At 42.2% G+C, this 13,379-nt stretch overlaps 1 protein-coding gene across 1 annotated transcript in view; it reads left to right on the top strand.

Moving 5' to 3' along the window:
- LOC143316892 (phospholipid-transporting ATPase ABCA1) overlaps window positions 1-13,379 on the top strand; it is a 128,237-nt gene that overhangs the window by 12,981 nt on the left and 101,877 nt on the right. Inside the window, exons 9-11 of the mRNA XM_076724670.1 lie at window positions 6,680-6,819; window positions 7,741-7,857; window positions 11,331-11,528. Coding sequence (XP_076580785.1) covers window positions 6,680-6,819; window positions 7,741-7,857; window positions 11,331-11,528 — 455 coding nt within the window. The remainder of the gene's footprint in view (window positions 1-6,679; window positions 6,820-7,740; window positions 7,858-11,330; window positions 11,529-13,379) is intronic.

Raw genomic sequence — 13,379 nt, 5'->3', positions numbered from 1 at the left:
TCTGGGCCACACCACCCACCTTCAGCGTGGTTGTAGGTGAACGAGGGTCCTCATGGCTGCGAGCGTTTAATTAGTAAAAGAGGAAAGATACTAAATTCTACAAGCGTTTGTGGAAGACATATGTAAGAGTCGAGTATTGATACGAATCACCCTTTGATCTAACCCCGAACACTCTGCTTTGCTGGCATCACTGCATCAAAGTGTGTTTCTTGATGTGTCTCATGGTTAAGGACTATACATCAAAGTATAGTTAGCATGCCTGAAAGATGTTTGTTACTGTGTAAAACTAATGGTAATAGTCAGGTACAGGACACTGTGTACCCACCGCTTAACGCTTTTTTCCATGAAGAATAGAAAAGGTGTTTCTGCACGACTGTCAGAAGCTGGTTAGCTCACTGCGAGATGTGTCATTTAATGAGCTAAAAAAAAACAAAAAAAACAAACAAAGAAGCTCACATTGTGGCCTGAGGCCTGTTGAGGCAATAAAGCATCCCCAAACCAGTGTATGATGCTTCACAAATGATTAAGGCTGATCTTTTCAAAGGCTGTGTTTTATTCTATCAACCCCTGCCTCGGTCCAGAACGCACTGGGAAAGTAGTGTTGTTCTTCACTCCAGTGTCACCTGGCAAACGATCCAGAGCTACCCTGTGGGTCCAACTGGGGTTAGAGCTGACTCCTCCCTAGAAACTGTGGAAAGACATGACCGTATGTCCTTTAGTGTTCTCTGCATTTTCCATTAGTTAACACTGAAGATTGCTTCTTCTAATTCTCTATATTTATGGAATATCTGTTTTTTTTGTTTTCATCTATGGGATTCACAGGAAAAAAAGAGTCATTATGGATGATCACACACCTGAATGTTTGCTCCTGACCACATGTCTGATCTTGATGAATGGGTGGACCTTCTAAGCCTTTTCTCACACTTTTTTGTTTTTGTTGTATCATTTGCACCTGTTTAAGTGCACCTGATTCTATTTTTAGTAATTAAAGGGACGGTAACTTTTTCCACATGGCGATAAGCATTTCTGTTTGTTGCCATTGCATAACTAATTCCCAAGAAGTGTTCTGCTCTATTTCTGCAAATATTACAATGAGTAAAGGTGTGTTTATTAACACATATTACTCTAAAACGTATTTTCTTCAAACCTGCCTTGTTATCTTGACAGTAAGGGAAATAACCCATAATAGAACATATATAAAAAGACAAACATATATTTACATATATACAGTATAATATATACATTTCCATGCATTTAAATATATGGAAGGATTATGCAATACATGTTTATACTGCACTGTATCATTACCTAGACATACATAGTTAACATTTGGGGAATTTGTAGTCAAGCAGCACAATTGGTCACATTTTTCCCTAAAAGATTATGCACATCCTTTCTAAGTCTTTTCTTACTGTGCAGAGAAATCACTGTTGTCGTCACTCAAAAATGAATAACAGTAACCCGGTTGCTCGTGGTGGTGATGGTGGGCACAGCTTTGAAAATCAGTGATTATGTTTGCTCCAGAAGATCTTTGAGAATTAGATCTTCAGTGTAGCGTCTTGCAGCCTCGTGCTCATTAGAGACCATGCATTGCTGTTTCATTAAATGCCTGTTCTTTGGAGACAACTGCACAAAATTAGATTTTAATAAGAAGCCTCTATTTCCTGGGAATAAAGTTACACTGTAGAGTGGAATTGCATGCCAGTGCCAGCGCAAATTAGCAAAAACATTGTATCATCCATACAGAAAAAAGCACTAATGTTTCTGTTAGCATGCTAATGGCTGTTTTGGATTTGCCTTGGCATTTCATTGTGTTACTCTATGTACAGTTAAATGAATCTGGAATGTGCAGTGTGTCTGCATAATGGCCAATTACAACTCCTTTGTAAGTGTAAAAGTACACTCAAAGGAATAGTAGAATAGGAATAATAAAGGCCAACGCTGAGGTTTGTTAACGGCTCAGTAATGCTCCGTTCCCAATTAATGGTTGACAGCAAAGGAAAACTTGTGAGTCACGATTCAGAATAGTTGGGCTGGTAACTGTTCTTCCATGACCGTAAACAATGATTTTGAGTTGTTACCATTTTCAAAATCTGCCCTGTAGATTAGAATGAATAAGGAGTGATTACATGGCTCTGCAATGCATATATTTACATTTATACATTTGTTGAATACATTTGTGAACTGATGTTATGCAAATGCATTTGGAGGCTCTTTTACACATGGCTTACTTTAGAGGCTGCTTCCTTCGCTGTCGTCGAATCAAACATCGTTTGGTACCATATGAAGTATTTGAATGGCTTGGCTCGCTTTTGCACTGCAAACAGAAGTAGGCGAAAGAGTCGAAGTACTGCAGTGCAGCCGTGGCTGCAGAACTGCTGCTCTGACTTGACCTCACACTGTTTTCAGAATGACATTTTAACTATATTTGCCGCAGAGCTCTTCATTCAAATGTGACTTTTTTGTGCGCATGGCAAACATCAGTTTTCCAGATGAATACATCTTCTGTTGATCTGCCAAAATAACTTCCCCTCTTTCATTTAGTATTGTCCTTTTTTAGCTGGAGTGATTTTCCCTGACATTGCTTATACTATTTCCTAATTATCTCGAGACTCGCGCTGTTGTCCTCTGAATATTTGCCAATGGGTGTCTCTTTGAATAATTAGTAATTGGTACCCTTTATTTCTAGTTTCAAGCACATCCCTTTAATATACACTGGAGCTGGTGAAGGCAAAATATGTGTCTATCGAGGCAGTCATTGGGAATGAGAGAGGCTCGTCTTATGCTGCTGAATGTCAAAGCGGCCTCTCTGTCTCTTATGAAAGAGCGACTTCAATGACATTTATTCACGCTTATTTGACTTCCTGTTGGAATGCTGCGAGACAGCACTTGATTTGTGCTGCTTGTAGGAAATAAGTGCTGCTTTATTGATGCATGGCGTGGTTCACTTTAGACTGGCATATCATATTGGGAGTGCATGCATGCTGTGTGTGTGTGTGTGTGTGTGTGTGTGCGCACACTGTGTGCTGTGTTTATTGCACGAAATGCCTGAATTGTGAGTCATGTGAACCTAGAGTGATATCATTATCCGTGTGTAGGCGCATGTGCATGTCTGTCCATGTAATTATACATGCGAGACTGTGTGTGTGTGTGTGTGTGTGTGTGTGTGTGTGTGTCCGTGTGTGTCTTTATCAGTCTGTGTGTGTGGCACCAGCGTTTGCGGTGTGTCTGCAGCTCTGTCTCACTGTGGTGCAGAATTGAGCCAATCTCTAGGGTGCAACTCAAATTGATTACATTTGCCAGGTAAGTTGAGGGGCTGACTTGAGGCTCCAAGCAATTATTTGACTGTGGCTAAAAACGGGTGTAAAGAACAGATTCTCCTGTTCTGTCATTCTGCCATTTTGTCATGAAGTGCAGATCTGTTGTCAAAAGAACTCCACAGCTTACAGCTCTTGAGAATGTGTAACCTCTGGGATCCAGTGCTCCCTTTAGCACACAGAATATCAAAAATGGATATATCTTTCCCCCAATGTGAAGCCTTCTGTGTTCCTGCTCCATTCTTGACTAGAAATTGTTATTCTTTGTGTTGTGTCCCAAGCATGTTGGTCAAGGCCCATTTGTGTTATTTCCTATTCTCATAATCACTTTCACAGTCTGAACTCTTTTATGAAAGAAGGTCGCTGTAAACACAGAAGTAGTTTCCAGAGATGTAGAAATTCTACATGTATTTGACGGATGCTAAATAAAGTGAGAAAATTTAGCTGACTTGTTTGCAATAGAGCTTACTTTGTTTCTCTTCATTGGTACACAGAGGTTGTCACAACAGGTTGTACTATATAGGAAATACAGTAAACATGCGTACGTACCTCTTAAAGGTGGTGGGCCCCAACCTTTTTGCCTTGTGGCTCCTGCCTCATCTACTTTAACCGCCTTTAATGTTGTTAAATGTTGTTTTGTCTTTTTGTCTTAATTAAGAAAAACTACCCTGCGGGCTTTTCATTTAAACAAACAAGTCAAGTTCATGTTCAGTGTTTCTGAACAACACACACTGTGTATGTCCTTGAGGTCTTGCAAAGCCAGTACTTGAAATTCTGCATTGTTTAAAAGATGCCGTCGAACAACAAGATTACCCATTTCTAGCTGTGCCGAGCTGTGAAATGGTGTACACTTCCTAACTCCTAAGTGGATGCGCTCGCCTCTCCCTCATATCCCTGTAGTGCATTTTTAACACTCACGCATAACTGATGGACTCCGGCTTGTCCATGTCAAAACAATACAACCCTAGATACAGTACAAATTTAATGTTTGTGCTGCTCGTTTTTGTGTGCTAGTGTAATATGCTTGCTCCGGATCTCCAAATCCCGCAAGAAGGTGATGCTGAGGCAGACAGATCTCACGAGAACGTGCTGCTGGGTCAGAGAGAGGTCTCGAACAAAGTTAGTTTTCCCCCGATTTGTCAGTCTGTAAGATGCTAATTTAGTGTCAGAATGATTGGAAGATTTGCCGCTTGTGATACACACAAAATGTACCCACTTGTAAAACGAGGGGTCAGAAAAATCCTGAGGACACCTCTGAAATGGTTTCTTAAATACCAAAAATCTTACACTCTGTCAGTCTTTTTTTCCACCTAACAGCAGAGAGCTACTGAGCTTTGTGGCACACACATTTCCTGTCTTTCAAGTATTATGATTGCAAGTGGCATCTGCAGTCTGTGGAGGGAACAGCTGGCTAGACTCAGACTAAGGGGCGGCCATTAGCTGCCCGTGCACAGACCTCCCAGGAGCACCTGGGAAAGATGGCCAGGAGGCAGAAAGGCTAACATTTAATTGCAATGAAAATGGCCGCTAAAATCTCCTTGATGGGGGAAACGGTTGGCCTGGTGAGATGAGAGGAAGTGGAGGATTGAGGTTTTGTTGTAGTCTTGACAGGGGGAAAAAGACTGGAAGAAGAACTGATGTAATGCCAGGTGTCTGAACAAAAGGGACAGTTGGCAGCAGATCAAAAAGGCAGCCGGTCAAATTGACTGGCAGACGACGCACTGAATTGATCATTTGTCTGATTAGCTCCCACGCTGCAAGAATCACATATTTTCAGTCACAACAAGGCAGGCACGATCCAAGCACAAGCCCTCTTTCTACTCCCGTGCAGGTCCTCATGTAACCTATTCAGCGCTCTCCCAACCTGGCAATATTCACGTTGGCAGATAAGTTAAATTAGTAATGATCGCGCTGCTGCTGAGCATATTGACTTTTTTTTCGCTCTGCTCCACAGAAGCTTTTCCTTATGTACTCAGGTCTGAACTCTTGGCTTGTGTTTTCCTCTGCCTTTGTGTTAAAGTAATAATAACTTTTAATAACTTTTTCTAAATACATCCACTTTGCAACTCTCTGGTCGCTGATGCATAATGAAGTACCCTACCAGAAACTGACCCAGTATCCTCATGAGGAGAACTTTTCATTTTATAACCCCAGCTAGGACATTCACAGGACATCACGCTGACATATGGAGGAAGCAGCAATGGTGTGTATTAACAGAATTAGATAGTAAGCTCTTTTATCCCCAGCAGACTGTAAGAAAACAAGACTTTATTTAAACATATAATTGATCAAGTTGAATGTAAGCGCAGCCGTAAAACCAGAAATAAGCATCAAGCATTTGCAAAGGCTTTCTTATGAGTAAAGTTTTAAGAACTAAAGGAAGAGTGATGGGGTTTTTCTGTCTTCTGAAGTAATTGTCATTTTGTTAGTCCTCCAAAATGAGTTCTATGAAACTAGCAACTGCAGGCTCTCCTAACAACACGCAATAAACTAAATCAACACTTATACCCATTCTACTCTTTAAACGCCATCTCGAAGTGCCAGGAGCTGCTGTCAGTCCTGTTGGCTCAAAGTACTTGTAAAGCCGTTGTAAAGCCCTCATTGCATAAAGCGCAGCATCGTAACACTTACTCCTCAAAACGGCATCAGAAAACTCAAACAAGAATCCTTAATCAAGGCTCTCCGAAAAGGAGTCGTCAGGAGCAGTTAGAAGTAATCGCTGCCTTTTGAAGTGCAGTGATTGCATCAATACTGTCCCTATGGTGTAAACTTGCCGCGCTGTGTACTTTCCAGTAATTTTATTTAGCTCTTTTCTTGCATTTTACTGGCACCGTGTGTATTACAGTGTGTTACCTCAGCACTGCTGCCCCTTTAAATGTATCCGTCGATGGGATGCTTTTTGATTTGTAATCTGTGTTTGGTTTTCTTATTTCTGCTTGTAGAAATGTGATTTTCTCAACACTCTAGTCATAGGAAACACATGCAAATCTCATATATCATATTTGTAATGTGATATGTCTGTTTAAAGACTGGGCTCTTTAAATTCTTTTAAAGACATGACATGTGAAATTAAATAGCCAAGCTGTATGTTTAATGGCTTTACAAAACTCGTGCTATGTTCATATTTGCTCACTCTGGGTTAAGACGGGTTGTTACGGTAGCCACATAAGAATTTCAAGCTCATATTCAATATTTATCCTGTTCGCTTCTCGGGTGCTGCAAACTCTGATTTCGTACAGTTCTAACATCGTGTTTCTCCTCTTTCCTCCTGTGCCATGAAAGAGCATCGGAAATTTAGAAGTATTTTCTCGGCGTTGCCTTGACTTTCCCTGTCTTCTCCCCTCTCTTCGGATCGTCTGTAGATGCTTTTTGTCAGACCCTTGTCGGCACCCTGGAGAGCACACCTGGTCTGAGCTACGTTTGGCGCACCTTCAGGCCGATATTCCAAGGGAAAGTCCTCTACGCACCTGACACACCTGCTGCTCGCCTCATGGTGAAGGAGGTAAGTGAAAAATGGAGTGTATTTATGTGCACACTGACTTGTCATGCTCATGTCGGTGCATGATAGGAGCGAGTTTAGTACGATCCTGATTCCTGTTAGGACACTGCGTAAACCAAAACAAAGCAGAATGTGATCGTTTGCTCCTCCTTTTTGGCTTAAACTCAATTGAAAACAGTACAAGCAAGGATGGAGCGAGGTTCACCGCCATTACTGCACGGGCTCAGGAACACTTCATAAAACCAGTTTTCATTTGCAAATGATTGCAATCTATTTTTATTTACATTTTCCACCGTGTCCCAACTCTTTATTTTCCATTTGTTTGTGGGTATGTTTGAATACCCTGTATGCACAGGACCAATTACAGTTATCAGTAACTGTGAGAATTGCAAAGGAGCATCCAGCAGGGGAATGAAAAACACGAGATGTCACACAAAGTAACCACCTGGGAAAGAAAATTAAAAAAAAATCCAATAGTTAGTTAGGGGGGCCTGCGCTGGAACGTTGTGAATGTAATGTATTTTCATGACATGACATTTCTCCCAGATATTAGCATCATTTTGATAACTGCAGAAGCAAAAACAAACAACAGGCAGGCAGCGAGGGTTTTGCATTGAGAATACGTAATGAGTTCACAGCAAGCAGCCCGGTGCTGGAGCAGGAAGCCCCTTTCACACCAGACATAAGTCAGATTGTTTACAAGTCAGCGTTCAGGGGTAAATAACCCCATTTACATTCGTCACCATGGGGGGGAGGCTGCGTTACAATGTGAAGAGTTCCTCCAGGGATGAGCTGAAATGTACAGATGTGCAGTACTTTCATGTGTGGATTGGTTCAGAGCGAATAGAAAAGGCTCAGTGCTTTCAGTGGAGAGGTGAGATGACTCCATTGTTAAAGCTTCTTCTTCTTCTTTTCTTTTTTTAGGCAAATAGCACATTCAACACTTTGGCGATGCTCAAAGATCTCGCTGATTCATGGGATAAACTCGGGCCGCGTGTCTGGGATTTCCTTCAGAACAGCACTCAAGTCAACGCACTGCGGGTAAGACTCAGCACTAGGAAGCACTTTAACCTGTGATTTTATGGCTATTCAGAAAAAAATAGAGTGTAGTTTCGAAACAGATTGTGTCAGGTAGCAAGTCTCCATCGATACCACTCTCATATGTGGTCTGTTAATATGAAGCTACAGCCAGGACACCATTAGCTTAGCATAAAAACAGTTTGCCTGTCTCTGTCCAAAGGTCAAAATCCACCCACCAGCACCTTGAAGCCTCTCTAATTCACTACAGCATGCTAATTAGTGAGTTGTTTCTTTTTATTCTTCAGTATAAAAATGACATGTATAGGATTTCTATGGGGGTTATGTGCTGGACTATTTCTTCACCTCCTGGAGTTGCAATCTGCCGGTTGCTTTAGCGTTCAATCTGTTATTATTTTTCCGTTTTCTCTTTATTTCACTGCACTTCCTGGCTGGCCTTTTGAATGCATAGGGACATAAAAAAAAAAAAAAAATCCTTCAGCTTCCTTTAAGAATCTAAATGCTAAAAATGAAAATGATGAGCCTCATATAGACTGCAGGTGAGAATATATGCGTCGTGTATAGCAATTTGTTGCACCTTCTGTTGGATAGGGAAACCGAGGGAGGAAAGTAATTATGGATAAGTGCAGGATAATTTTCATCCGGGCAGAAAGGATTATCTATAGAAGTAGAGGACATGGACTCTTCGCCGCCACTTCTCTCCCTCCCTCCCTCTCCTCTCTCTCTTTGCCTCTTGCCGTATTTCCTTGACACTGACATTACTCCAGTGTCACTCCAAATGAGCTTATAGGCAGCTGGAGGGAAGCAGACATTGGGAGCTCCATATAGCCAGGGTATTCATTACCCTAGCCCTAACCTTTACACAAATGGGCCGGCAATCCTCCTTTGTCTTCATTTTCTCCCAGCCGAGCTCTCTCGCTCTCCACCTCTCGCTACGAACCTGGTGGCTTCGGAGGTTTGTCATCTTCAGAGGTCCTTCAAGGTCGCAGACGCGCTTTACGTTGATGGACCAATTACCATCACCACCGCGGCTACATTTAGGATGGAAGGTGTCGGGCGTGGAGTTGGATGGAAGGACGCACTGTTCAGAAAACTGCTTCCAAATAGGAGTGGCTGGAAATATGTCTGCCGCTCGCCTGTACATGGTGTGTACATGCTAAAGTTCTTATCCTTCCCATTTCAGCCCTCGCTGATTTAATGACGCCCGCGGTTACCGTGGTAACAGCAAGTGAGGTTGAACATGACTGGTCTTGTGGAGCAGAAATAGAACATAAGCACAACTGTTGTATCTGCTCCCAGCGCAGCCACACTGGCTCACTTTGTTTTAATAAAGAAGCCAGTCAATTATCTCCCTTCCTCCATCAGGCCATGAGCAACCGCCGCACGTGAAAGTAGTTCATGTAGTAGCTTTCCACACAGTATCAGGGCACAGTGAAGTTAATTACCTTTCTGAGGGGTTGGAGGTGACATTCCAACGTAACTCCTCATCTAGCAGCTCACTATGGCTGCTCCCACTTGTTCCATTACTCCCTGTAATATTTAAAAGTGATCTGCCGTCCAGGAATGGTGAAAGTGTTTTGTAGGCGCGTTTCTGAGGAAAATTGGTGAATTAAATGCTCTTACTCGGAAGCGGCAGCAGTTCTGGGACACTCTCTGTGCATTAGCTGTAACTAAATAGAGCTTTTACACAGTGCAAAGAGAGTGAAGAGTAAACAGTTGGGCTGGTATCGATGATGTACAGTTATACTGCTTAGATAGCTGCCTCCTGTCCTGTGGATCCCTTGTGCAGGAGTGGTTACTTCAGAGAGGTGATACTGACTGTAAATGCGTCATATGGCTGACCATAAACGGGGATTGACTAAAGGGCTGGATAAGGATTATACCTTGAACTCTATACTTGGATGACATAAACAGGAGCGTGTCCTGACTGCAGAAAACAACTTTTATATCCTGGACATTGATCCTGTTAACAAAGGCAATCAAAAGCATATCACTTGGGTGGGTGGGAACATCCTGGCATGACAAACCATTTCATTTGACACATGACTGTCCAGGTTAAATAGCATACCTGCGACTCTTTGGCCTGAAAGGACACCAAAAATGACCCCACATGCACTCGTAGCCGAAAGAAGATTTCAAGCTGAGCCAGTTCAGCGGTTACAGTTTGCCAGCGTTTAAAATGACGTACTGTCTTTGAAATACACACATTTTGATGGGTCATGTCCTTAATGTAGCACCCACGAAGATGGATGTACAGGTTTTTTTTTTTTCCAAAGGTCACATGCAGCGTAGAGATTACTTAATATGACACTTTGTCTTAAGGTTAAGCAGAATATCATCAGAAGTGTTGACAGTGAAATGCCACTGCGCTGGTCAGAATATATCTGAATCTCATCCGAGGCGTTTCCACTTCAGAGGCCCAGCTCTCCATTGACGTACGGCGCTCTTTCCTCCCTAGTCCACACAGTCCACTTTCAGATCCGACCTTTTTCTTAAATTATAAATGGTATTGAATGGATGCTTTAAATAACTTATTATCTCAATGGGGTTAGTTTCCTTTCCGGTGATCCTCTGTGTGTGTGTGTGACACGTATATAATCACTGTTATCTTTAATTTTAGTTTATGTCATTAAAGGAATAGTGTCATATTAATATTTGGACTGTAATTTCACAGCAGCATGAAACAGTGGAAATACTAGGGGGGAGTGAGAGGGAATGGTTGTGACTTCTAACTATAATGCAGTGCATTATAGATCGAGTATCTTATAATTATCTTATAATACAGAGCTATCGTTTAAGGAGCTTAGAATTGTTTATTTCACGCATGAAAGAAAAGTATGCATAATCATTTGTTGTATATAAGTATGGCTGAAGTACTGCAGGTACGGATCAGAGTGCCACCTTTATTAATTCATTCCCTGATTAGAGCAGTGCAGCTTGATCCATGACCTGAGATGACTGAGAGAGGCTTCACACACATGTCTCTGACCGTGTTAGTGAAGGAGGCTGAGAGGAGGGGAAATGGCATTTGCCCGCATGTCTGCTCTGTGCTCCTGTACTTTGTGTGCCCTCTTATGTATCTGTGTGTGTGTGTGTGTGTGTGTGTGTGTGTCTGTGTGTGTCTGTGTGTGTGTGTGTGTGTGTGTGTGTGTGTGTGAGTAGGCAGTTTTAATTTGCATTCATTTTCACACTCCTTAATGTATGTCCATTCAGATGTGCATATGCTGCGTGTGTGTGTGCGTATGTGCTGTGCATTCCTAATGGATGCCGTGCATGAGCGCTGCGTGGCCCTGAGAGGAGTTGATGTGTATCCCAGAGCCCGAAGTGCAACAGTGCCATCTATCTTAACGTTGCTAATTAATTCTGCAGAAGAATGAATCTCACTGCCACCAACAAACGAAGCTGACCACCCATTTTTTCCTCACGAGTAACCAGAGTAACTATAATTAAACCCATCTTCTTGTTTTTTAAATCAGGCTCTGCTGGCCGATCCGGTGGTTGCCGCTCTCCTCAACCAGCGTCTCAACGGCACGGCGTTGACGGCCGAGCTGCTGGCCAACTTCCTGTACAACGGGCCACCAGAGGATCGTCCGCCCGACATGCCACCCTATGATTGGCGGAATGCTTACAACACCACGACCCAAACCCTGCAGCTCGTCTCCAGATTCCTCAGTGTATGTAATTCTTTTGTCTGTGCTTTCATTCAGTGTGTAGCACCTCATGAACCTGGCTTCCAGCCCACGCATGCACCAGAGGGTTCCGCGACCTCTCCAGTAAAGTGAGGGATTTCTTTCTTCTTTTTTTTTTTTTTTTTCTGAAACGGGGTGCTGACATTTAAGATTTTTAAAAACATAACTCTCACTGCTGAGGAAATTGGCAATACACATTTTTTTTCTGCCCTCCCCTCCTGTTCTTTTAGCCTCTCCCTTCTTTGTTATTTATCTCATTCACCTGATATTACCCATGTGATTTGGTTGGAGTTGGCGTTAAAAGCGAGGGCTGTATGACCTTTTAAAGTGCTCCAACAAAAGTGTCTTTCCATAAGAATAAGTTGAGAAACGTCTCAGCTTTCTTTTCTGAGTTGTGAGTTTGCTAAAAAGATGATCCAGATGAGCCAACTTTCCCGTCTCTGAGCCAGCACAGCAGCATCTAACACATTAAATATACAGTAGATTACAGTTGACTTACAGCATCTGCTATTTTTCTCATCTTTATATTTTCAAGTTACTCCTGTATCTTCGACATAACACCGGCAAGAAGCTAGTGGCACTACAGTATATAAGCAGGTGTTTTGCATTCTGTGTCTGTGCTCTGCTGCTATTAAAACCAAAATCCAGATGACATGTCAGTTTTCTTTTATCTTGCCCACTCTATCAGCTTTTTTTTTTTTTTTTTTTTGGTAGAACAATCGAAAAAAAGGCAAGCGATCTTTTATTCATTAAAGTTTAATATCCTTGACTTAGCAAACTGTCAAATACACAGGAAGATCTGTCACTACATTTCCTCCATGATAATCATTAAAAAAAAAAAAAGTCGTCATGGGTCTGGCTGTAGTGAATCTGTAAAGGCATCAAACAGAGCGGCGTCTCTAAGTAGGAACACACACACAGTTGACGTTGATATATTGATCTGTGGCACAGTTTGCAGTTAAACCCTTCTTCCTCTGTGTTATGTGATCAAACACATGCACAAAGCCCACCCACACCTCCCGCTGTGCGTGCGCGCACCCACACACACAACGCCAATCCACAGGCAGGTGAGATGGTAGGTAGGTTGGACCCTTGGGGTTAGCCATACGTGATCAATGAAATAGCAACGTAATGCAATCTATTTTCTGCCCTAATAGAAATGGCATTGCTCAAAATGGAGACCATGGTGTGACAGTCATTAGCCAGGCTTCACTGCAGTGTCCTCTTGCCTGGGTGCATACATCTGTAGGGAAATGGAGACCCTCTTTCAGTCTATTGCTGAAGAGTTTACACTTTTAGCATTAACAAGGCAATGTAAGCCAGTGCAGTAGCTAAGAGGTAAATAATGCAATGTAGTAACGCAAATTAGACCCACCATGATACACTAGATAATGTGTTTTACTGCTGGATAGAATTAAAAGTTGAAATGACTAATCTTTAAGACTAACATCTTGTCCATCTGATGAATAGCATAATTTACCCTTATTGAATTACTTTTTATTAGCAGGTTTTGCATTGTGAATAATCAAGCACAATCCCTCTTTAAAGCATACATGGAGAAAAATAAGCCATCTAGTGTCAAATGCGCAGACACGGCACACCAAAGAGGTAAATGCTTTAATAAAAGGGGTTCACAAATTAGTCATTTGTGTCCTCGAAATTATAATCTGTGTGAGCAAATTAATAACTCGAGATCAATGCGCAGCAATCTGTGGTGGTTTTCTAATTGGTGTGGCTTCTCTCCATGGTACCACCACCAGCACAACCACTGAAGAATCTGCCTCATCCCTTTGATAGCACAGGCCCAAATTAGAGCCACAGACTGCTGCTGCCCTG

Source organism: Chaetodon auriga, chromosome 24 (genome assembly GCF_051107435.1).
Source record: "Chaetodon auriga isolate fChaAug3 chromosome 24, fChaAug3.hap1, whole genome shotgun sequence".
Taxonomy (NCBI): Eukaryota; Metazoa; Chordata; class Actinopteri; order Chaetodontiformes; family Chaetodontidae; genus Chaetodon; species Chaetodon auriga.
Note: the sequence above shows the minus strand (reverse complement) of the source record. Positions and strands in the feature narration are given on the sequence as shown.